Consider the following 24207-nt stretch of genomic DNA (forward strand, 5'->3'; position numbering starts at 1 on the left):
TCAGGGTTTTTCCAGATTCTGGCTATTGTACAAACAATGCTGTAATGAACAAACAAGTGCAGATGTCACTTCGACTATACTTTTTTTTGCCTCTCTTGGATAAAATTCCCAGGAGTGGTATTGCTGTGTCAAATGGGAGCTCTATTTCTAATTTTTTGAGAATCGTCCATACTGTTTTCCAGAAGGGCTGAACCAGTCGGCATTCCCACCAGCAGTGAAGGAGGGTCCCTTTCTCGCTACATCCGTGCCAGCACCGGTTGCCTTTTGTTCTTTTGGATGTGGGCCAGTCTCTGTGGTGTGAAATGATATCTCATTGTTGTTTTGATCTGCATTTCCCTGATGATTAATGATGTAGAGAATTTTCTCATGTGCCTTTTAGCCATTCAGATTTCTTCTTTGAGAAAGTTTCTTTTCATTTTGTCACTTCATTTTTTATGGAGTTGGATGTTTTCTTCTTATGGAGTTCAACCAGTACTTTGTATGTCCTTGATATCAACCCCTTGTTAGATGGGTATTCGGTGAATATCCTTTCCCATTATGTACTGTCTTTGTATTTTTTCCCCTTTATTTTATTTTATTTTTTTTAAAGTTGTAGATTTACAATTTTTTGTGCTTTGGTTTCAATTATACAATGATCAGATACCCATCCCTCCACCAGTGCCCATTTTCCACCACCATGGATAATATCCCTCCCACCCCCATCCCTCCATCCCCCCTGTCTCTGTGGCAGGGCAATCCCCTGTGTTCTCTCTCTCCTTTTGGGTGTTGTGGTCTGCAAAAGAGGCATTGAGTGGCAAACATGTTCAGTCCATAGTCTACTTTCGACATGCATCTCCCCTCCTGGGAGGATCCTCCAAACATCCTTTATTTGGTGCTCCCTTCTCTATCTGAACAGCCCTTTCCTCTAGGATACCCGGCTGGCCTCTAAGTTATGGAGTAATCCTCCTGGTGCTGATCTCAGCTATTCTTGGGTATTAATCTCATACTTTGTTACTTTATATCCCCCAGATGAATGCAATCTTTTTATGTCTATCCCTCTCTTTCTGACTCATTTCGCTTAGCATGATACTTTCCATATTGTACCACTTGTATGTAAATTTCATGACTTCATCTTTTCTAAGAGCTACATAGTACTCCATTGTGTAGATGTACCAAAGTTTCTTTAACCAGTCATCTGTTCTTGGGCATTCAGGTTTCTTCCAGTTTCTGGCTATTGTAAAGAGTGCTGCAATGAACAAACAAGTGCAGATGTCACTTCGACTATACATTTTTGCCTCTCTGGGATATATTCCCAGGAGTGGTATTGCTGGGTCAAATGGGAGCTCAATTTCTAATTTTTTGAGAATCGTCCATACTGTTTTCCAGAAGGGCTGAACCAGTGGACATTCCCACCAACAGTGAAGGAGTGTCCCTTTCTCGCCACATCCACGCCAGCATCGGTTGCTTTTGTTCTTTTGAATGTGGGCCAGTCTCTGAGGTGTGAGATGGTATCTCATTGTGGTTTTGATCTGCATCTCCCTGATGATTAATGATGTAGAGCATTTTCTCATGTGCTTTTTTGCCATTCGGATTTCTTCTTTGAGAAAGTTTCTGTTCATTTCATTGCCCCATTTTTGGATGGGGTTGGATGTTTTCTTCTTGTGGAGTTTAACCAGTATTTTGTATATCCTGGATATCAACCCCTTGTCAGATGTGTATTTGGTGAATATCCTTTCCCATTCTGTAGACTGTCTTTGTATTTTGGCCACTGTTTCTTTTGAGGTGCAGAAGCTTTTTAGTTTAAGATAGTCCCATTTATCTATCTCTGTTTTCACTCACTTGGCCAGTGGTGTGACCTCTTTGAAGATAACCATGGTTCTTTTTTGAAAGAAGATGGTTTATACGTTATTTTAATCTTCAAGCAAAACTATGAGGCTTACCTGCCATAGTTCTTGTCAATTTAGAGATGTGTTTATTTTTTAATAGATTTGAATTTGTATTTATCTTTTATTCTGTCTCCTTAAGGTGGCATCTTATACTATAGATTTGAGAGTTTGCTTTTCTAATTACCTTTTCTAAATTGTACAACTTAATTACCTTTGTGAAAAAAAGAAATGACTTCAGTCTTTTTCAAAATTAATCATGCTGGTTGTAAGTCTACAACTGTACTTCATGGTATTTCACTAATAAAATTTAAAAAAATAGAGCAAAAAAAATTAATCATGCTTAGGTCAGAGAGAGTATAGGGCATTTGTGCTAAGTGGACTGAGGCATGCCTTGCATGCAGTAACCCTAACCTGATTCCCAGTATTATATATGATCCCTCAAGCACTGTCAGTAATGATCCCTGAGCACAGAGCCAGAAGTATTCCCTGAGCTCTGTCAGATGCGCCCTCCCTTCCCAGATGATTCTCTGCCTCCTGCTCATCTTCTTTTGCCTCTTCCTTCTTCTTTCCCTGCTCTTCCTCGTCTATCTCCTCTCCTCCACCTTCCTCTCCTATTCTTCCTTCCTCTCCTCCATTTTTTGGATTATTGTTTTTATGTAATATTTTCTCCATGGGGGGTAGTATTTAAGGCTGTATATAAAATGCTTTCTTTTAGAGCACAGTCACATTTTCCTTTTACTCACCCAATTTACTTATTTCATTCATATTGTCATTACTTTGGGCCTCCCAAGAAGTACTAAGAGCCCAGAGAAGGGAGGATTGACCTATGCAAGTGCTTATTGTTCATGCCTGGCAAAGTGCTGATGATCAAGCCTGGTTACCGTTTGGGGGACCAAGCGGTGCCCAGGATTTAACTTATTGCCATGTCATTTCTTCCCAAGCTCTGATGTCACAAATCACCCTGGGCAGTTCTTTGAAACCATATGTGATGCCAGGAATCAAACCTGTTTGACTACTCACCAGGCAAACACTGCACCTGATGTAAAGAGACGATATTACATAAAAACAATAATCTCTCTGCCTCATAGTTACTATTTTTGCTTTAGATAGTGAATAGTATTTTGAAATGGTTAAAATTACACATCTTTTATATTTTATGTTTATACTTAAAAATTTTTTTTGTAGTTTTGGGATCATACCGGGCAGTGTTCAGGGGTTACTCTTGGCTCTGCACTAAGGAATCACTCCCAGAAGTGCTTAGGGGATGTTGTGGGATGCCTAGGATTCAACCTGGGATGACTGCATGCAAGAAAGGGACCTTCTTGTTGTACAATTGCTTGGACCCCTCTACCTTTTAAAAAGTTTTATTTATTTGTGTAGATCCATTTTTCTCTTCAGTAAGATATTCTTCCTTACTTAAAGAACTTCATTATTATTTTTTTCAAATGTATCTTTAACCATCAATTTGCTCGAGTGGGCCCAGTAACGTCTCCATCGTGAGACTTGTTGTTACTGTGTTTGGCATATTGAATACGTCACGGGTAGCTTGCCAGGCTTTGCCGCACAGGTGACATAGTCTCAGTAGCTTGCCGGGCTCTCTGAGAGGGGCAGAGGAATCGAACCTGCCTCTGGTGAGCCAGCTGCGCGCAAGGCAAATGCCCTACCGCTGTGCTATCACTCCAGCCCACAGTCCATTAATTCTCTCAATTTTTTGTACATTTTTTATTCTATATTATCTTAAGTTTTGAAAGTATTAATGTAGAACTTTTGGTCAACAGATTTTTGTTTTTTGGACTTTTTTTTCCTAGTAAAGATGTCACTCAGTTTTCTTCTGATTTGCATTGTTTGGGGAATAAGAAGTCTTTTTCAATGGTTACATTATTTTCTCTGTAATAAATAATCTCTTGGAACGTTTGGTGTTCTCTTTATCTCTGGTGTCAGGAGCTTCAATAATATGTCCTCAGGCTGTAGCAATAGCACAACGGGTAGGGCGTTTGCCTTGCATGTGGCCGACCCAGGTTCAATCCCCGGCATCCCATATGGTCTCCCAGCACCGCCAGGAGTAATTCCTGAGTGAAGAGCCAGGAGTAATCCCTGAGCATCACCGGGTGAGACCCAGAAAGAAAGAAAAATGTGTCCTCAATTTTATTCCCTAGCCATGAAGGAGGAGTGAGCTCTATATTTATCCATATTTATAACTGTTTATAAATATAAATAGTATTATATTAGAACATACTTAATATATAAAATATTATATTATAATATAAATATGTAAATATTTATATTTATTCATTTATATATCCATGAGAGGCCTCCATCCTGAAGTTACTAAGCAAGACAAATTAGATGCATCTGAGACTTTTCTGATTTTATCACCAGTGTTATTTTTTCCAAAAAGAACTAGGAGATGAAGTGATATCATTATAAAAATTACTACTCTTTTTATAAAGGGGATTAAATTCCTTGAAGGACAGAAGGAACTGAAAGCTCTTGAGGCCCCCAAAGCAGAAGAAAATGCCGATGCTGCTAAAGAAGTTACTGCTGAGTCCCAGAATTCACAGGAAAAAAACCAAATGAATATAATGAAGACTCAACTGGCTAAGAGATTAGAACCAAGTTTAGACTGGAAGGCCACAGTGGATTTCAAAGAGTATGTAGATATTTTTCGTGATGCATGTTCTGATACACAATAACCAAGTTCTTGTGTAATTCTTCATATAACATATTTCATAACAAAGAAGTGTAGACTATATAGTTATACCAGCCTGCATGGTATAAGTTGATTTCCGTATTTCAAACAGACTTGTCAATCAACAAGATTTTTTGTGTGTAGGGCACCATGAAAAAAAAAAAAGAAAAAACACAGTTTACTGTCATGTAGTTGGTGAGTCCGAGCAAAGAGCTTATGGAGAAATGATGTGGGAAATATAAATGTAACTGTGGGAACATGATTAAGTGCAGGGAGAATTGAGAATGTTTGGAATTATGTGGTGTCAATTAGAAAAGCTCTCATGGACACTAGTCTTCTCTATTAACAGAATGTTAAGTAAATACTATAAAAATACTAGAGCTTCAAAAATGTTAAGAGCCTTAATTGAAGTAGACCCAAGTTTGATGAATACCTGAAATCTGCAAAATAAATTCTATTTAAAATCTTTGGGAATTGAGTGCCAGTGTGAAAATTAAGAGCCAATGGCAATTTAATGTTGAGGCCAGCAGAAGTGCCTAAAGTACTTACAAGTTTAGTAGATTTACAAGTTTCAACGTCATTTTGTCACCTGGTTGGATTATATCTGGTTCACTGGGGGAACCTCAACTGCAGGGACCCTAAGAATTACAGCTTTTGTGTATGTGTGTTGGAAACAAATGCAGAGATCTGACAGAGGAGGTGTCCCATGGAAAGATAAGACACCAATTTGGAGTTGTCTGATCTTTTTGAGTATTTGAAATAAAGTTAATGGCAAGTGGATAGGTCACCCTACATACATTGGGTGGTGAGTCTTTAATTCTTTTTTGTGATGAATTTAGTTAACTATTTTATGAAAAAAACAGTTTGTGCAAAAAACCTCTTAAGGTCCGGTTGCAGTGTTGGGTCGGGACTAGAAGTAAATAGACAAATTTAATCTGGGGCAATATAAGAAAACACGGAGAGCAGAAGGCACAGAGTGAAGGGTTTACACACTAATAGCAGCCTGTGAAATTCTTGGAATAAAGGTATGGTAAGCAGTATGGTTCTTCATAATATAAAACAAGTGGGATTAGTGTTGGAATAGTATGTGTTTGAAACTTAATCATGAATGACTTTATAATTTTATAATCATGTTGATTCAACAAAAGAAATTAAAAGAAGACAAAAGGACATCTGAGGCTTCAGATGAGGATAGAATTTATTCTCTGTTTCAGGAACACAACATTTGCATTGACATAAAGTACTTAATAAAGTTACTACTTTGTTTTCTTTTTTAGTCACAGAATCTCAGTAAAAGATCCTCAGGAGGAAAAACAAGTAGGAACACTTGAAAAGACAAAATCGCCTGTAAAATTACAACGGTATGTTTTCCTCTTACCATGATTAGTTCTTTAAAGACACCTTTCACCCCCTTTAGTGAGTGAATGAATGGTAATTAATGGTGTTCTTATTAGTATATCTGGGTCCTATGATACTTGTTGACTAGGAGTGTTGTAAAAATGGGAATAGTGAATTGCTTCAAATATATTTAACTAAGTCTTTCTAGTATAGTTGCTTGATATATAAAGACACACAAAGTATTAAACTACCCTATGAAAACAAAATGTATTTATTTCAAAGAGCAGTGAAATAAAATGTAGCAAAACTGGACTCTTAGCTGATCTTTGGCATCTGAATAATCAATAGTCGCCATAGGGAAATCAAGTCGTCTTTTGGGGCTTTATTCTACAAGATTAAGCAACAAACTTCCTGATTTTCAATTTAGGCACTAAAATCACATTTGAAGGAGAGAGGTCAGCCACTTTAATTAGATAGGTATAAACTGTGGGTAAGGAATTTTACATGATAAAATTAGTATACTTGGGAAATTCTTTAAAACATTCTGCATGCTATTTTCAGTGGTGGTTCAACGTAAAAATTTCAATTTGTTTGACTTTTTCACTTTTTATTTTAAGGACACATACACTCACTCAAATTTACAAAGATAGTATAGAGAAGTCTCATCATTTTCTTATTCCCCAATAGTTAATTTTTTATATAGCCATAGTGCTATATAAAAAGGGAAATTTGCATTGGTACAAAATATATGTAGAGTTCCCTCAACACCACCAGGCGTGATTCAAAAACTGGAAAAGAAAAAGCTGTTCTACAAATCCTTCCTGCTTCCCCTAGAAAGTCACACCTACTTTCCCTCTGCTATCACTCCTGACAGTTATCAGTTATGAATATTTTTTGCCTAATTTTATTATTTGATAAATTTATATACATTTTATCTTAAGTTTTTGATCTTGGCTCTTTTCTCACCACTGTGATATCCTTAAGATCTTTCCAACTTGTGTGTAACAACAAAAGTTGGTTCCGTTTTACTGCTAGTAAGTGTAATTTGCATTTCCAGGGTAGTGTATGAATATGCCATAGTTGATCTAATGTTTTGGCATTGGGAGTTTTTTTATTTCTATTTTTTTAAATTTTTTTATTAGTGAAACACCATGAGGTACAGTTGCAGACTTACAAGTTATTGTGCTTGGGTTTCAGTTATACAATGATCGAGTACCCATCCCTCCACCAGTGCCCATTCTCCACCACCAATGATCCCAGTATTGCTCCCACCCCTCCCATCCCCCATCCCACCCTGTCTCTGTGGCAGGGCACTCCCTTTTGCTCTATCTCTCCTTTTGACTGCTGTGGTCTGCAGAAGAGACATTGGGTGGCAATCATGTTCTGTCTATAAACTACTTTCAGCATGCATCTCCCATCCTGGGCGGATCTTTACAGCATCCTTTATTTGGTGTTCCCTTCTCTATCTGAGCTGCCTTTGCCCCTACAGTGTGCGGCTGGCTTCTAAGCCATGGAGTGAACAACCTCGTATTTATCACAGCTGCTCTTGGGTGTTAGTCTCTTATTTTGTTACTTCATGTTATCCAGATGAATGCTATCTTTCTATGTCTGTCCCTCTCTTTCTGACTCATTTCGCTTAGCATGATATTCTTCATGTAGTACCACTTGTATGTAAATTTCATGACTTCATTTTTTTCTAACTGCTACATAGTACTCCAGTTTTTTTTTAATTTTTCATTTTTTAGTGAATCACCATGATGTACAGTTACAGACTTATAAACTTTCATGCTTATGTATCAGTCATACAATGATCGAGTACCCATTCCTCCACCAGTGCCCTCTCTCCACCACCAATGTTCCCAGTATCCCGCCCATCCCCCCCTCCCCATCGTGCTCCCCACCCCCACCTCTAGTGGCAGGCACATTCCTTTTACTCGCTCTCTCCTTTAGGGTGTTGTGGTCTGCAATGCAAGTATTGAATGGCCATCATGTCTGGTCTATAGTCTACTTTCGGCATGCATCTTCGATCCTGAAAGGGCCCTCTAAACACCATTTACTTGGTGGTCCCTTCTCTATCTGAGCTGCCTTTCCCCCCAACATATCAGGCCAGTTTCTAAGCCCTAGAGCAAACTTCCTGGTACTTATCTCTACTATTCCTGGTTGTTAGTCTCCCATTCTATTATTTTATATTCCACAAATGAGTACAGTCTTTCTATGTCTGTCCCTCTATTTCTGACTCATTACACTTAATATGATACTTTCCAGCTGATCAAGTTATATGCAAATTTCATGACTTCATCTTTTCTAAAAGCTGCATAGTATTCCACTGTGTAGATGTATAATATATTCTTTTTTTAAAAAATTTTTATTAGTGAAACACCATGAGGTACTGTTGTAGACTTACAAATTTTTGTGCTTGGGTTTCAATTATACAATGTTTGAGTACCCAACCCTCCACCGGTGCCCATTTTCCACCACCACTGATTCCGGTATCCCTCCCACCCCCCCACCCCTCCATTCCACCCTGCCTCTGTGGCAGGGCATTCCCTTTTGTTCTCTCTCTCTCCTTTTGGGTGCTGTGGTTTGCAAAAGAGGCATTGAGTGGCAATCATGTTCGGTCTATAGTCTACTTTCAGCATGCATCTCCCATCCTAGGAGGATCCTCCCAACATCCTTTACTTGGTGCTACCTTCTCTATCTGAGCTGCCTTTTCCCGTAGCGTGTGCGGCTGGCCTCCAAGCCATGGAGTGAACCTCCTGGTACTTTTCTCGGCTATTCTTGGGTGTTAGTCTCCTGTTTTGTTACTTTATGTTCTCTAGATGCATGCAGTCTTTCTATGTCTGTCCTTCTCTTTCTGACTCATTTCGCTTAGCATGATACTTTCCATGTAGTACCACTTGTTTGTAAATTTCATGACTTCATCTTTTCTAACAGCTACATAGTACTGCACTGTGTAGATGTACCAAAATTTCTTTAACCAGTCATCTGTTCTCGGGAACTCAGTTTTTTTCCAGATTCTGGCTATGTAAACAGTGCTGCAATGACCATACAAGTGCAGATGTCATTTCTGCTATATTTTTTTGCATCTCTCGGATATATTCCCAGAAATGGTATTGCTGGGTCACATGGGAGCTCTATTTCTAAATTTTTTTAGAAGTATCCATACTGTCAAAAAGGGCTGAACCAGTCAGCATTCCTACCAGTAGTGAAGAAGAGTTCCTTTCTCCCCACATCCAGGCCAACACTGGTTGCTTTTGTTCTTTTGGATGTGGGCCAGTTTCTGTGGTGTGAGATGATATTTCATTGTTGTTTTGATCTGCATCTTCCTGATGATTAATGATGAAGAGCATTTTTTCCTTTCCATGTGCCTTTTGGCCATTCAAATTTCTTCTTTGAGAAAGTTTCTATTCATTTCATTGCTCCATTTTCTGATGGGGTTGAATGTTTTCTTCTTGTAGAGTTCAACCAGTGCCTTGTATATCCTTGTTATCAATCCCTTATCTGATGGGTATTGGGTGAATATCCTTTCTCATTCTGTATATTGTCGTTGTATTCTGATCACTGTTTCTTTTGAGGTACAGAAGCTTCTTAGTTTAAGATAGTTCCATTTGTTTATCTGTTTCCACTTTCTTGGTCAGTGCATGTCATCTTTGAAGATACCTTTAGCTTCAATGTCGAGGGTTTTGCCAACCTTGTCTTCAATGTACTTATGGATTCTGGTCTGATGTTGAGGTCTTTAATCCATTTTGTTCTGACTTTTGTGCATGATATTAGGTAAGGAGTCTGAGCCCATTTTTTGCAAGTTTCTTTCCAATTTTGCCAGCACCATTTGTTAAAGAGGCTTTCCTAGCTCCACTTCACATTTCTTGCTCTTGTATCAAAGATTAAATGATCATATATTTGAGGGGTGTGTGTAAGGATATTCAATCCTGTTCATTTGTCTCCCTTTGTTCCAATACCATGCTGTTTTAATTATTACTGTTTTGTAGTAGAGTTTGAGGTTGGTGAAGGTGATGCCTCCCATCTTCTTTTTCCCAAGAATTGCTTTAGCTATTCCTGTGGGTTTGCTGTTACATATGAATTTCAAGAGTGTTTGATTCGTTTATTTGAAGAATTTCATGGATATCCTTATAGGGATCGCATTGAATCTGTATAATCTTTGGGGAGAATTGACATTTTGACAGTGTTAATTCTCCCAATCCATAAGCAGGGGATATGTATCCTTTTCCTCATGTCCTCTTTTATTTCGTGAAGTAGCATTTTGTAGTTTTCTTTGTACAGGTCCTTTACCTCTTAATTAAGCTGATTTCGAGATACTTGTTTTCTGAGTCATGATTGTGAATGGGATAGCTTTTTCCACATTGCTTTCTTCTCTCTCATTATTTGAATATAGGAAACGATTAACTTTTCGGTATTGATTTTATAGACTGTGACTTTACTATACAAGTCTATTGTTTCTAGGAGCTTCTTGGTAGAGGTTTTAGGTTTTTCTATATGTTGTATCATATTATCTGCAAATAGTGAGAGCTTGATTTCTTCCTTCCATATCTGGATGCCCTTGGTATCTTTTTCTTGCCTAACTGCTATTGCAAGTATTTCCAGAACTATACTGAATTTAGAAGTGGTGAGAGTGGGCATCCTTTTCTTGTCCCTGATCTTAGAGGGAAGGCTCTAAGTTTCTCTCCATTGGGGATAATGAATGCCATAGGCTTGTGGTAGATGGCTTTAAATATATTGAGGAAAGTTACTTGAATACACATTTTAGTGAGAGTTTTCATCATAAACAGGTGCTGGATCTTGTCAAATGCTTTCTCTGCATTCATTGATATGATCATATGGTTTTTATGTTTTCTTTTATTGATATGATGGATTATGTTGATTGATTTCCTAATACTAAACCATCCTTGCATCCCCACTTGATTGTGCTGGATGATCTTTTTGAAGAGTTGTTGGAGTCTATTTGTTAATATTATGTTGAGGATCTTTGCATCCATGTTCATCAGGGATATTGGCCTGTAGTTTTCTTTTTTTGTGGTGTCTTTGTATGGTTTTGGTATTAGGGAGATATGTGCCTCATAGAAACTATTTGGGAGAGTTTCTGTTTCTTCAATTTTCTGGAAAATCTTGAGAAGAACTGGCAGTAGGTCCTCTTTAAATGTTTGGAAGAATTTACTAGTGAATCCACCTGGACCCGTGCTTTTGTTTTTGGGAAGACTTTTGATTACAGTTTCAATTGATAGTAATAGTTCTATTCAGGTATTCCAAATCTTGTTGGTTCAGTCTTGGGAGATTATAAGAATCCAGGAATTTATTCATTTCTTCTAGGTTCTCTTGTTTCATGGCATACAGACTTTAAAATAGTCTCTGTTGATCTTTTGAATTTCTTTGGTTTCTGTTGTGATATCCCCTTTTTCATTTCTGATTCAGTTTAGTAGGGTTCTCTCTCTCTTTTTCTTTGTGAGTCTTGCTAATGGTTTATCAATCTTTATTTTCTCAAAGATACAGCTCTTGGTTTCATTGATTTTTCGGGTTGTTTTTTGGGGTTTGCATGTCATTAATTTTTGCTCTTAGTTTTATTATTTCTTTCCTTTGACCTGGTTTGGGTTCCTTTTGTTGGTCCTTTTCTAAGATCTTGAGCTGTGAAGTCAGGTTATTGATGTGGGCCCTTTCTTCCTTTCTGACAAATTCTTGCAGAGCTATAATATTTCCCCTTAACATGTGTCCCATAGCTTTGTCCCATAGGTTCTGGTAGCTTGTGTCTTCATTCTCATTTATTTCCAGGTATCTTTTGATTTCTTCCTTGATTTTCTTCCTGACCCAATTGTTGTTCAACATTGAGTTGTTTAATTTCCAGGTGTTTGATTTGGTTCTCCATGTCTGTGTGTGATTAACTTCTCTCTTCAGTGCATTGTGGTCTCAAAAGATAGTTGATACAATTTCTATCTTCCTGATTCTATTGAGGTATGTTTTGTGACCCAGCAAGTGGTCTATTTTGGAAAATGTTCCGTGTGCACTGGAAAAGAACATGTATTCTTCCTTTTGGGTATGTAAAGCCCTGTATAGATCTATTAGCCATCTCGCTTCTATTTCTTCCTTCAAAGTCAGTGTTACCTTTCTGAGTTTTATTCTTGTTGATCTATCCAGAGGTGATAAGGCAGTATTGAAGTCTCCAAATTCTGTTGTGTTGCGAGCAATGTCCTCCTTAAAATCTGTTAGCAGTTGTTTTAAATATTTAGCTGGTCTCTCGTTGGGTGCATATATGTTTAGGACTATGATTTCTTTCCGTTGTACATATCCCTTGACTAATAAAAAATGGCCTTCGCTGTCTCTTCTAATCTTTTTCAACCTTAAATCTGTTATCGAATACTAAGGATATTTTAGTTCTTTGCAGTTTAAATCATTAAAAATAAAGCTTCTGTGAGCAAATTATATGCTGTTTTTATGTGGTTGTAAATTTTCATTTTGCTAGGCTAAATCGCTAATGTGCATGATAATGATGTATTTTGCTTCTTATGAGAATGACAATCTTTTTTATAGTATCTAAGCCATTTTAGATCCTCCTAGCAATGTGAAAGATACTGTTTCTCCCTATTCTGCCAGCAATTTTTATTTACTATGTCTTTCATGTTAACTGTCTTAGCAGTGGTGCAGTGACATGGTCATTATGACCTTAGCAGTTCCTTACTTGCTAGTGTTATTGATCATCTTATAAACTTACTGTCATTCATATGTGTGTTTTAGTGAAATGTTTATGATTATTTTCTAATTTTCTACTTTTGGTGAAATGTTGGATCTGTTTGCTATTATGTATACATTTAATGCAGAATTTTCAGAGTTCTTTTATTAATTTTTATATCTTTGAGTTGGATATATAGATTGCAAATATTTTATCCTCTATCTATATATTATTTATATATATAATTTATCTTTTGATCCTATTAATAGATGGGTCTCTTGTAGAACAGATTCTTTATTTTCTTGTTTTTGTTATGGCCCCCAAGCAAAAACAGTACCTAGCAGTGCTCAGGGGCCACTTGTGGCCACTCAAAGCAGCCTTACAGGTTGCTTTCAGCAGTTCCATAATCAAAACCACGCCTTCTGCATGCAAAGCAGCACAATTTGTTAATATTTTTCTCTTGTGTATTACCCAAGAACTCTTTTTTGGGAGGAGAGTCAAGGATTAAACCTGGGTCAGTGACGTGCAGGGAAAGTGCCTTAACCACTATACTATCTCTTCAGTTCCAAGAAATCTTTTTAAAACCCATTGTCTAAAGATTATCACTTGTTTTTTACAAATCTTTTTCTAGGTTTTACATTTTACTTAAAAACTTGTGGTTTTAGCTGGACCAAATTTTTATATAAAGCATGAAATCTGTGTCAAGATTCACTTATTTGTCTATGGATGTCTAGATATTCAAGTACCATTTGATGAGACGACTACTTTAAAAAAAATTGAATCACCGTGAATTGCAAAGTTACAAAGATATTTATGATTTTTTCAGGTGTACAGTTTTCCAACACCAATTCTTTCACCAGTGTTCACTACTTTCCACCAATGTCCCCAGTTTCCCTCTTGCCTCCAGCCTGCCTCATTGTCCTCCCTTACATAACTTATCCACTCCCCCACTGCCGCACCAGTACCAGGCTTCCTACTGAAGGCCAGTTCTCCTGCTCTTCTTTTCTATTGCCTTTTAGCGTTTTATATTCCTCAACAAAGTTTCTTTAAATACCAAGTATGACAGAAATCATTCTGAGTCTATTACTCTCCCTCTGACTGACTTACTCAACATGATTCTCTCCAAATCCATTCATGTAGCAGCAAATTGCATGACTTCATCTTTTTTAATGACTGAGTAGTACTCCGTTGTGTATATGTACCATAGTTTCATTATCCAGTCATGTTCTTGAACATTTGGATTATTTCCGTATTTTGGCTATTGTGAATGGTGTGCAATGAACATAGGAATGCAGATATTGAAAAGACTGCTTTATAACATTTACTTGCTATTGTACCTTTCTCAGAAGTCAATTGAGCATGGAGATATTTCTGGATGTTTGTGTTGTTTTGGCTTTTATGTTTTTTATTTAGCTAATACTACACAGTATTACTATTGATGGCTTTGACTAGATTGAGGAAAGTTCTTTCAATTCCCATTTTATTGAGTTTTTTTTTTTATCATGAATGGGTGCTGGATCTTGTAAAATGCTTTCTCTGCATCTATTGATGTGATCATATTTTTTTTCTTTTATTGATGTGGTATATCATGTTTGATTGACGAAAATATGTTAAACCATCCTTGCATTTCCAGGATGAATCCTACTTGGTCATGTTGTATGAACTTTTTGAATTTTTGGATTTTAGTTTGCTAGTATTTTGTTGAGGATCTTTGCCTCTGTGTTCACCAAGGATATTGGCCTAAAATTTTCTCTTCTGTAGTGTCTCTGTCTCATTTTGTTATCAGGGTGATGTTTGCTTTACATAAACTGTTTAGAGTTTTTTTGTTTCTTCAATTTCCTGGAAGAGATGGAAAAGGATTGGCAATAGGTCCTCTTTTAAAGGTTTGGAATAATTCACTAGTAAATTCAACTAGGCCTGGGCTTTTTTTGGGGGGAAGACTTTTGATTACCCTTTCAATTTCCTTGATAGTGATAGGTCTGTTCAAGTATTACAGATCATCTTGGTTCATCTTTGGGAGGTTATAGGAGTTCAGGAATTTATCAATTTCTTCAATGTTCTCGTTTCATGGCATAAAGTTTCTCAAAGTAATCTCTGTGGTGTCTGTTGTGATATTCCCTCTTTCATTTCTGATTTGTTTTATTAGAGTTCTTTCTCTTTTTCTTTGAGAGTCTAGCTAACAGTTTATCAATCTTGATTATTTTTTTCAAAAAAATCAGCAGTTGGTTTCATTGATCTTTCATTTATTTTTTTTTTATTAATGAAACACCATGAGGTACAGTTGTAGACTTACAAATTTTTGTGCTGGGTTTCAGTTATACAATGATCAAGTACCCATCGCTCCACCAGTGCCCATTCTCCACCCTCACCAATCCCAGTATCCCTCCCACCCCCCCCATCCCCCCATCCCACCCTGCCTCTATGACAGGGAACTCCCTTTTGTTCTCTTTCTTCTTTTGGGTGCTGTGGTTTGCAAAAGAGGCATTGGGTGGCAATCATGTTCGGTCTGTAGTCTACTTTCAGCATCTCATTTAATTTTGGGGGTGTGTATGTGGGGGATTCCAGTTCATTAGTTTCTGCTCTAAGTTTATATTATTTCTTTCCTACTTCCTGTTTTTTACTTTACTCTTTTAATTTACTGTTTGACTTCCTCTCTTACCCACAGGTGGGTCATTAAAGAATTATTTAATTTCCAGGTGTTTGAGTTGTTTCTTCCTTTCTGTTTATTACTAACTTCTATTTTGCATCATGGTTGGAGAAGTTAATTGATATAATTTCTATCCTCTTGACTTTGTGAAGGTATGTTTTGTGTCCCAGCATGTCATCTTTCTTGGAAAGTATGTACATTGGAGAAGAATCTGTATTTGGTCTTTTGAGGATAAACGACTATATATATATATATATATATATATATGTATATATATATACATATATATATATATATCCTCTCTTCCATTTCTTCCCTCAAATAAAGTATTTCTTTGTGAAGCTTCAGTCTAGTTGATCTATCAAGGGGTGACAAAGTAGTTTTGAAATTTCCAACTACTATTGTGTTGCTCTCAGTGTTTTTCTTCAAGTCTGTTAGCAGTTGTTTTAAATATTTTACTAGTCCCTCATTAGGCACACTTAGGTGTGTGAATTCTTCCTGGTGTGTACATATCCCTTGAGATCCCTTGTTATCCCTTGAAATGACCATCACTGTCTCTTATAACCTTTTTCAGCCTGAAGTCTATGTTGTCTGATACCAGTATGGCCACCCCAGCCTTCTTTTTTTTTTATTTTAATTTTTCTTGTTGCTTTATTGAATCACCATGAGATACAGTTACAAAGCTCTTTACAATCAGGTTTCAGTCATACAATGCTCCAACACCCGTCCCTTCACCAGTGTCCCCAGCTTCCCTCCTGCCACCGCCTCTCCGTCCCAGCCTGCCTCTATGGCAGGCACTCTTCTTCTCTGTCTCTCTGTCTGTCTCTGTCTGTATGTCTGTCTCCACCCCCCCATTTGTGCATTATGGTTTGCAATACAGACACTGAGAGTCATCACGTTTGGTCCTTTACCAAACCCTTTCAGCACACACCTCCTATCCTGAGCGATTTCTCCAGCTATCCTTGTCATAGAGGTTCCTTTTCTAACCCAGCTGCCCTCTTCCCCAACTCTTTTTTTTTCTTTATTGATTCGCCGTGAGGTATAGTAACAAAGCTTTCATGTTTGTGCTTCGATCATATAATCATCAAACACCCATCCTTTCAAGAGTGCACATTTTCGTATTTTGGTCACTGTTTCTTTTGAGGTGCAGAAGCTTCTTAGTTTAATATAGTCCCATTTGTCTATCTCTGTTTTCACTTGCTCGGCCAGTGGCGTGTCATCTTTGAAGATACCACTAGCTTCAATGTCATGGAGGGTTTTGCCAACCTTGTCTTCAATGTCCATTATGGATTCCGGTCTGATGTTGAGGTCTTTAATACATTTTGATCTTACTTTTTAATATGGTGTTAGGTAGAGATATGAGCCCTTTTTTTTGCATGTAGCTGTCCAGTTTTGCCAGCACAATTTGTTAAAGAGGCTTTCCTTATCCCACTTAACATTTCCTGCTCCTTTATCAAAGATTAGATGATCATATGTTTGAGGGGAGATGTCAGTATATTCAACCCTGTTCCATTGGTCTGAGGTTCTGCCTTTGTTCCAGTACTATGCTGTTTTAATTATTGCTGCTTTGTAGTAGAGTTTGAAGTTAGGGATGTTGATTTTCTTTTCCCCAATAATTGCTTTAGCTATTCGTGGGGGCTTATTGTTCCATGTGAATTTCAGGAGTGTTTGCTCCCTTTCTTTGAAGAATGTCATGGGTATCCTTATAGGGAATGAATTAAATTTGTACAATACTTTGGGAACTATTGCCATTTTGACAATGTTAATTCTCCCGATTCATGAGCAGGGTATCTTTCCATTTTCTCGTGTCCTCTTTTATTTCCTGAAGTAGCGTTTTGTAGTTTTCTTTGTACAGGTCCTTTACTTCCTTAGTTAAACTGATTCCTAGGTACTTGATTTTCTGGGGCACAGTTGTTAACGGGATTGTTTTTTTTCTTTTTTTCTTTTTTTTTTATTAGTGAAACACCATGAGGTACAGTTGTAGATTTACAAATTTTTGTGCTTAGATCTCGGTCATACCACGATCAAATACCCATCCCTCCACCAGTGCCCATTTTCCACCACCAGGATAATATCCCTCCCCCCCCATCCTCCCATCCCCCCATCCCCCCCTGCCACTGTGGCAGGGCATTCCCTTTTGTTTTCTCTCTCCTCCTGGGTGTTGTGATCAGCCAAAGAGGCATTGAATGGTGAACATGTTCAGTCCAGTCTACTTTCAACCTGCATCTCCCCTCCTGGGAGGATCCTCCAAACACCCTCCACTTGGTGTTCCCCTTTCTATCTGAACTGTCCTTTCCCCTAGAATACCCAGCTGGCCTCTAAGTTATGGAGTAATTCTCCTGGTGTTGCTCTCAGCTATTCTTGGGTATTAATCTCATATTTTATTATTTTATATCCCCCAGATGAATGCTATCTTTCTATGTCTATCCCTCTCTTTCTGACTCATTTCGCTTAGCATGATACTTTCCATGTTGTACCACTTGTATGTAAAGTTCATGACTTCATCTTTTCTAAGAGCCACATAGTACTCCATTGTGTAGATGTACCAAAGTTTCTTTAACCAGTCATCTGTTCTTGGGCACTCAGGTCTCTTCCAGTTTCTGGCTACTGTAAAGAGTGCTGCAATGAACAAACAAGTGCAGATGTCACTTCGGCTACACATTTTTGCCTCTCTGGGATATATTCCCAGGAGTGGTATCGCTGGGTCAAATGGGAGCTCAATTTCTAATTTTTTGAGGAACGTCCATACTGTTTTCCAAAAGGGCTGAACCAGTCGGCATTCCCACCAACAGTGAAGGAGTGTCCCTTTCTCGCCACATCCGCGCCAGCAACAGTTGCTTTTGTTCTTTTGAATGTGGGCCAGTCTCTGAGGTGTGAGATGGTATCTCATTGTGGTTTTGATCTGCATCTCCCTGATGATTAATGATGTAGAGCATTTTCTCATGTGCTTTTTTGCCATTCGGATTTCTTCTTTGAGAAAGTTTCTGTTCATTTCATTGCCCCATTTTTTGATGGGGTTGGATGTTTTCTTCTTGTGGAGTTCAACCAGTATTTTGTATATCCTTGATATCAACCCCTTGTCAGATGTGTATTCGGCGAATATTCTTTCCCATTCTGTAGACTGTCTTTGTATTTTGGTCACTGTTTCTTTGGAGGTACAGAAGCTTCTTAGTTTAAGATAGTCCCATTTATCTATCTCTGTTTTCACTTGCTCAGCCAGTGGCATGTCATCTTTGAACATACCATTAGCCTCAATGTCATGGAGGGTTTTGCCAACTTTGTCTTCAATGTATCTTATGGCTTCTGGTCTGATGTTGAGGTCTTTAATCCATTTTGATCTTACTTTTGTACATGGTGTTAGGCAGAGTTCTGAGCCCATTTTTTTGCATGTAGCCGTCCAGTGATGCCAGCACAATTTGTTAAAGAGGCTTTCCTTACTCCACTTCACATTTCTTGCACCTTTATCAAAGATTAGATGATCATATGATTGGGGGGAGATGTCAGTGTATTCAACTCTGTTCCATTGGTCTGCAGTTCTGCCTTTGTTCCAGTACCATGCTGTTTTGATTATTACCGCTTTGTAGTAAAGTTTGAAGTTAGGGAGGTTGATTCCTCCCATTTTCTTTTTCCCCAGAATTGCTTTATCTATTCGTGGGGGTTTATTGTTCCATATAAATTTCAGGAGTGTTTTCTCCATTTCTTTGAAGAATGTCATGGGTATCCTTATAGGAATTGCATTGAATTTGTACAATGCTTTCGGTAGTATTGCCATTTTGACAATGTTAAGTCTTCCGACCCATGAGCAGGGGATGTCTTTCCATTTCCTCATGTCCTCTTTTATTTCCTGAAGTAGCGTTTTGTAGTTTTCTTTGTACAGGTCCTTTACTTCCTTAGTTAAGCTGATTCCTAGGTACTTGATTTTCTGGGGCACAATTGTGAACGGGATTGATTTTTTCATGTAGCTTTCCTCTCTCTCACTGTTTGCATATAGGAAAGCCATGGACTTTTGGGTATTGATTTTATAACCTGCAACTTTACTATACAAGTCTATTGTTTCTAGGAGTTTTTTGGTGGAGGTTATTGGGCTCTCTAAGTATAGTATCATATCATCTGCGAATAGTGAGAGCTTTATTTCTTCCTTTCCTACCTGAATGCCCTTAATGTCTTTTTCTTGCCTAATTGCTATTGCAAGTACTTCCAGTACTATATTGAACAGCAGTGGAGAGTGGGCATCCTTGTCTCATCCCTGATCTTAGAGGGAAGGCTCTCAGTTTTTCCCCATTGAGGATGATGCTTGCTGTAGGCTTGTGGTAGATGGCTTTAACTATGTTGAGGAAAGTCCCCTCTATGCCCATTTTGGCTAGGGTTTTCATCATAAAGGGGTGCTGGATCTTGTCAAATGCTTTCTCTGCATCTATTGATATGATCATATGTTTTTTATCTTTTCTTTTGTTGATATGATGGATTATGTTGATTGATTTCCGAATGTTGAACCATCCTTGCATCCCTGGGATGAATCCTACTTGGTCATGGTGTATGATCTTTTTGATGAGTAGTTGGATTCTATTTGCTAGTAGTTTGTTGAGGATCTTTGCATCTGTGTTCATCAGGGATATCGGCCTGTAGTTCTCTTTCTTTGTGTTATCTCTGTCTGCTTTTGGTATCAGTGTGATATTTGCTTCATAGAAACTGTTCGGAAGTGTATTAGATATTTCAATTTCATGGAAAAGCTTAAAGAGGATTGGGAGTAAGTCTTCTTTAAAGATTTGGAAGAATTCACTGGTGAATCCATCCGGGCCAGGGCTTTTGTGCTTGGGGAGACTTTTTATTACCATTTCAATTTCCTTGATGGTGATAGGTCTGTTCAGGTATTCCAGGTCTTCTTGGTTCAGCCTTGGGAGTCTGTAGGAGTCTATGAATTTATCCATTTCCTCGAGGTTTTGATGTTCTGTGGCATAAAGCTTTTCAAAGTACTCCCTGAGGATCCTTTGAATTTCTGTAGTTTCTGTTGTAATGACCCCCTTTTCATTTCTGATTCGGTTTATTAGGGTTTTCTCTCTCCCTTTCTTTGTGGGTTTTGCTAGGGGCTTATCGATTTTGTTAATTTTCTCAAAGAACCAGCTCTTGGTTTCATTGATCTTTTGGATTGTTTTCTGGGTTTCCATCTCGTTAATCTCTGCTCTGAGTTTTATTATTTCCTTCCTCCTGTTAGGGTTGTGCTCCTTTTGTTGGTCCTTCTCCAAGTTCTTAAGCTGTGAGGTTAGTTTATTTATGTGGGCTCGCTCCTCCTTTCTGAGGAATGCTTGTAGAGCTATAAACTTTCCTCTTAAGACTGCTTTTGCTGTGTCCCATAAGTTTTGGTAACTCGTGTCCTCATTTTCATTCGTTTCTAGGAATCTTTTGATTTCCTCTTTAATTTCCTGTCTAAGCCACTCGTTGTTTAATAGTGCACTGTTTAATTTCCATGTGTTTAATTTAGTTTTCTGTTTTTGTGTGTGATTTACTTCTAATTTCAGCGCATTATGGTCTGAGAAGATTGTTGATATAATCTCTATCTTCTTAATTTTATGGAGGCATGTTTTGTGGCTCAGCATGTGGTCTATCTTGGAGAATGTTCCATGTTCGCTTGAGAAGAATGGGTATTGAGCTTTTTGTGGATGAAGTGTCCTGTATATATCTACTAAGCCCCTTTCTTCCATTGTTTCCCTCAGATGAAGTATGTCCTTGCTAAGCTTGAGTCTGGTTGATCTATCAAGAGGTGACAAAGCGGTGTTGAGGTCTCCCACTAGTATTGTGTTGCTATCGATGTCTTTCTCCAAATCTATGAGTAATTGTTTTAAGTACTTTGCTGGTCTCTCATTAGGTGCATATACATTTATTATTGTAAGTTCTTCCTGTTGTACAGATCCTTTGGTCAATAGGAAATGGCCTTCACTGTCTCTTATGACCTTCTTCACTCTGAAATTGATGTGGTCTGATATTAGGATAGCTACCCCAGCTTTTTTCTGGGAGCTGTTTGCCTGTAGGATTGTTTTCCAGCCTTTAACTCTGAGTCTGTGTTTGCTTTGACTATTGAGATGTGTTTCTTGCAGGCAGCAGAATGTTGGGTTCAATTTTCTAATCCATCCTGCCACTCTATGTCTTTTAATTGGTGCGTTTAGCCCATTGACATTGAGAGAGATTATTGTTATGGGATTTTGTCCCATTGTTCTGTTGAAATTTGGTGTATTTGAGAGGCCTGTCTTGCCTTAAAGTAGCCCATTTAGTTGTACTTGTAACCATGGTTTTGAGTCTATGAAGTTCCTGAGCTGTTGTTTGTCCGTGAAACTGTGTGTTGTTCCTTCTATTATGAATGAGAGTCTCGCTGCACCCCAGCCTTCTTGAAGGGGTTGTTTTCTCACATTTTCTTCCAGCCTTTAACTTTGAGACTGTGTGTATTCTGACTGTTCAAATGTGTTTCTTGCAGATAGCAGAGTGTTGGGTTCAATTTTCTAATCTATTCTACCACTCTGTGTCTCTTAATTGGTACATTTAGCCCGTTGATATTGAGAGAGATTATTGTTAAGGAGTTCTGTGTTACCTTTCTGAAGGATTTGGTGTGTTTGTGGGCTATTCTTAAAGTAGTCCATTTAGTACTTCTTATAATGATGGTTTTGAGTATATGAACTTCCTAAGTGGTTATCTGTGAAGTTGTGTATTGTTCCTTCAAAATCTAAATGAGAGTCTTGCTGAGTAAAGTATTAGTGAGGCATTCATTTACATGAGTTTTTTCACTGTATCCCACCAGTGTTTTCAGTCTTCAGGCTCAGAGGGTTTCATCTGATGAGTCCACTGTAAATCTTAAGGATGGTTCCTTGTATATAATTTTCTTCTTTGATCTAGCTGTTTTCAGCATTATGTCTATGATTTTCATAATTTTGATTAGAATGTATCTTGGAGTATTTTTATTTGGATTTTTATTTTAGCTGGTACCCTTCAGGCCTCTTGAATTCTGGGTGCATACACTCTTCAGCTCTGCAATGATGGCTTTGTCTGTTGCTTCTTAATCAAAGCTGTCTTTCTGCCCCTTTGGGACCCCGATGATTCTTAAGTTGTTCCTCTTCAATTCTTTCCAAAGTTCTATTGTCATCTGTTTATTTTGAGTCTTTTTTTAATCTTCTGTCTGAAGATTTTCTGCACCTCATCTTGGACCTCACTGATTCTGTCCTCAGCTGTTACTCTGCTGCTGAGAACTTCCAGTGAGTTTTATATTTCACCTACTAGGTTTTTCAGATCTGCCAATTTTGTTTGTATTTTCCTAAGTTTTGGTCTCATGTCTTCTTGTGTTTTGTTGGCTGTGTGTTCCATTATTTCTTTGAGTTTCTTATGCATCTTCAACAATTCCTCTCCAAATTTTTTATCGGTAAGGTTATATAGCTTGTTGAGTCTTAAAGACTAGCATTTTCACTCACTAAGCATGGTGGGGTTCTGCGTTGCTTTACCATTGTGATCTTTGCAATCTGAAGTTGTTTCCCATGTGGAGTTGAGTGGTTAGGTGCCTATAGTTAGGGTGTCTTTGTATGCTTATGGTGAGTTATGGAGAGGTGAAGAAATGTACAGCCTCAGTGCATAGCAGAGCCAGGGGTGGGTGAAATCCTGACCTGGGGGGTGGGAGATGGCAACCCCGAGTAAACAGTAGGGTTCATAACACCACTGAGCTCTCTTTCCACATTTTAGAAAATTCTTACTATAGCTTACTCTAAGGATTTTGGTGAAAATTGAGCTGAAAGTCAATTTTTGATTGTATGCTTTTAGGCCATACCCAGAAGTGCTCAGGGCTTACTGCTGGTTCTGCACTTAGGGATCACACCGGGCAGTGCAGTAAGGCCATATATGGGGTGCCGAGGATCAAACCTGAATCATTTGCCCACTGTGCCTTATCTTTGGACCATAAACGTCTATCAATTTTGGAAGAATTGATAACTTTGCTATGTAGAACTTTCTAATCCATAAACACTGTGGCTCTTGTGTTTTTCCACCTGTATTTTGTAGTTTTGGGCATATGTTTTTAAAAAATGATTTACATCTAGAGCTAGATATTCCAGTGCTATATTGAATCACAGATCACAGATCATCCTGTTATTCGTCGATTGCCTCGAGCAGGCCCCAGTAACGTCTCCTTCATCCTAGCCCTGAGATTATATTCAAGGCTCTTTGGGAGAATGAGACTCATCATTGTTACTGGTATTTGGCATATTGGGTACGCCACGGGGAGTTTGCCAGACTCTGCCGTGTGGGCAGGCTACATACGGTAGCCTGCCAGTTTGTCAAAGTAGGAATGAGATGTCATAATAAGATGTCGCGTGGCCGCAAATGCGGCCGCACAGTTCCAGGAGCTGGTTTTTATAGTCTCAGAGTCTTGGCCGCTGATGGGATTACACGGCGTCAGGGGGCCAGTTGGTGGGTGTGACCCCTGCCTACTGGAATTTGGAGGATCTGGGTGGAGGATGCTCGACTCCAATCCGAGTAGGCTTGGAGATCTCGGCCCAGGAACCCACGTGGCTTTGTCCCTCTGCCGGTACCTTCAGGTGTGCAGAGAGTGGTCTCAGCATGGTGGTGGCTGGTTCTGGAGGTCTTCGGCTGCCGGAACCCTGGCCAGGGAGGGGAGGAAAGCTCAACCCGCTCACCTCCAAGGGCCCCGGCGAGGAATAGCCAGGCACGGGGGCAGGAGACTGCGCTCTTCTCCTCCGGGAGCTGTTTTTTTATAGTCTCAGAGTCTATATTGAATATCAGTGGACAAAATAAGCAACCTTTCTAGTTTTCAACCTCAGGGATAGAATTTTATTTTTTTAATTAAACATGATAGTATAAATTTCCCCTACTTTGGAGATGTCATGATTTAGAACATTGTTAATAATACTTTTGTGCATGCATTATTCCAACACTGTGCGACTCACCTCCAGTCTGTCTGTTTCCCTCCACCAGTGTCCAAAGGACCCTTCCCCGCTGTGTA

At 38.5% G+C, this 24207-nt stretch overlaps 1 protein-coding gene across 1 annotated transcript in view; it reads left to right on the forward strand.

Moving 5' to 3' along the window:
- Positions 1–24207, forward strand: part of ODAD2 (outer dynein arm docking complex subunit 2) — a 245771-nt gene that overhangs the window by 19414 nt on the left and 202150 nt on the right. The window contains 3 exon segments of the mRNA XM_056107146.1: positions 4335–4515; positions 5832–5915; positions 17905–17919. Of these exon segments, the coding sequence (XP_055963121.1) occupies positions 4335–4515; positions 5832–5915; positions 17905–17919 (280 nt within the window).

The sequence above is a fragment of the Sorex fumeus genome, unplaced genomic scaffold (genome assembly GCF_029834395.1).
Source record: "Sorex fumeus unplaced genomic scaffold, SorFum_2.1 ptg000007l, whole genome shotgun sequence".
Classification (NCBI taxonomy): Eukaryota; Metazoa; Chordata; class Mammalia; order Eulipotyphla; family Soricidae; genus Sorex; species Sorex fumeus.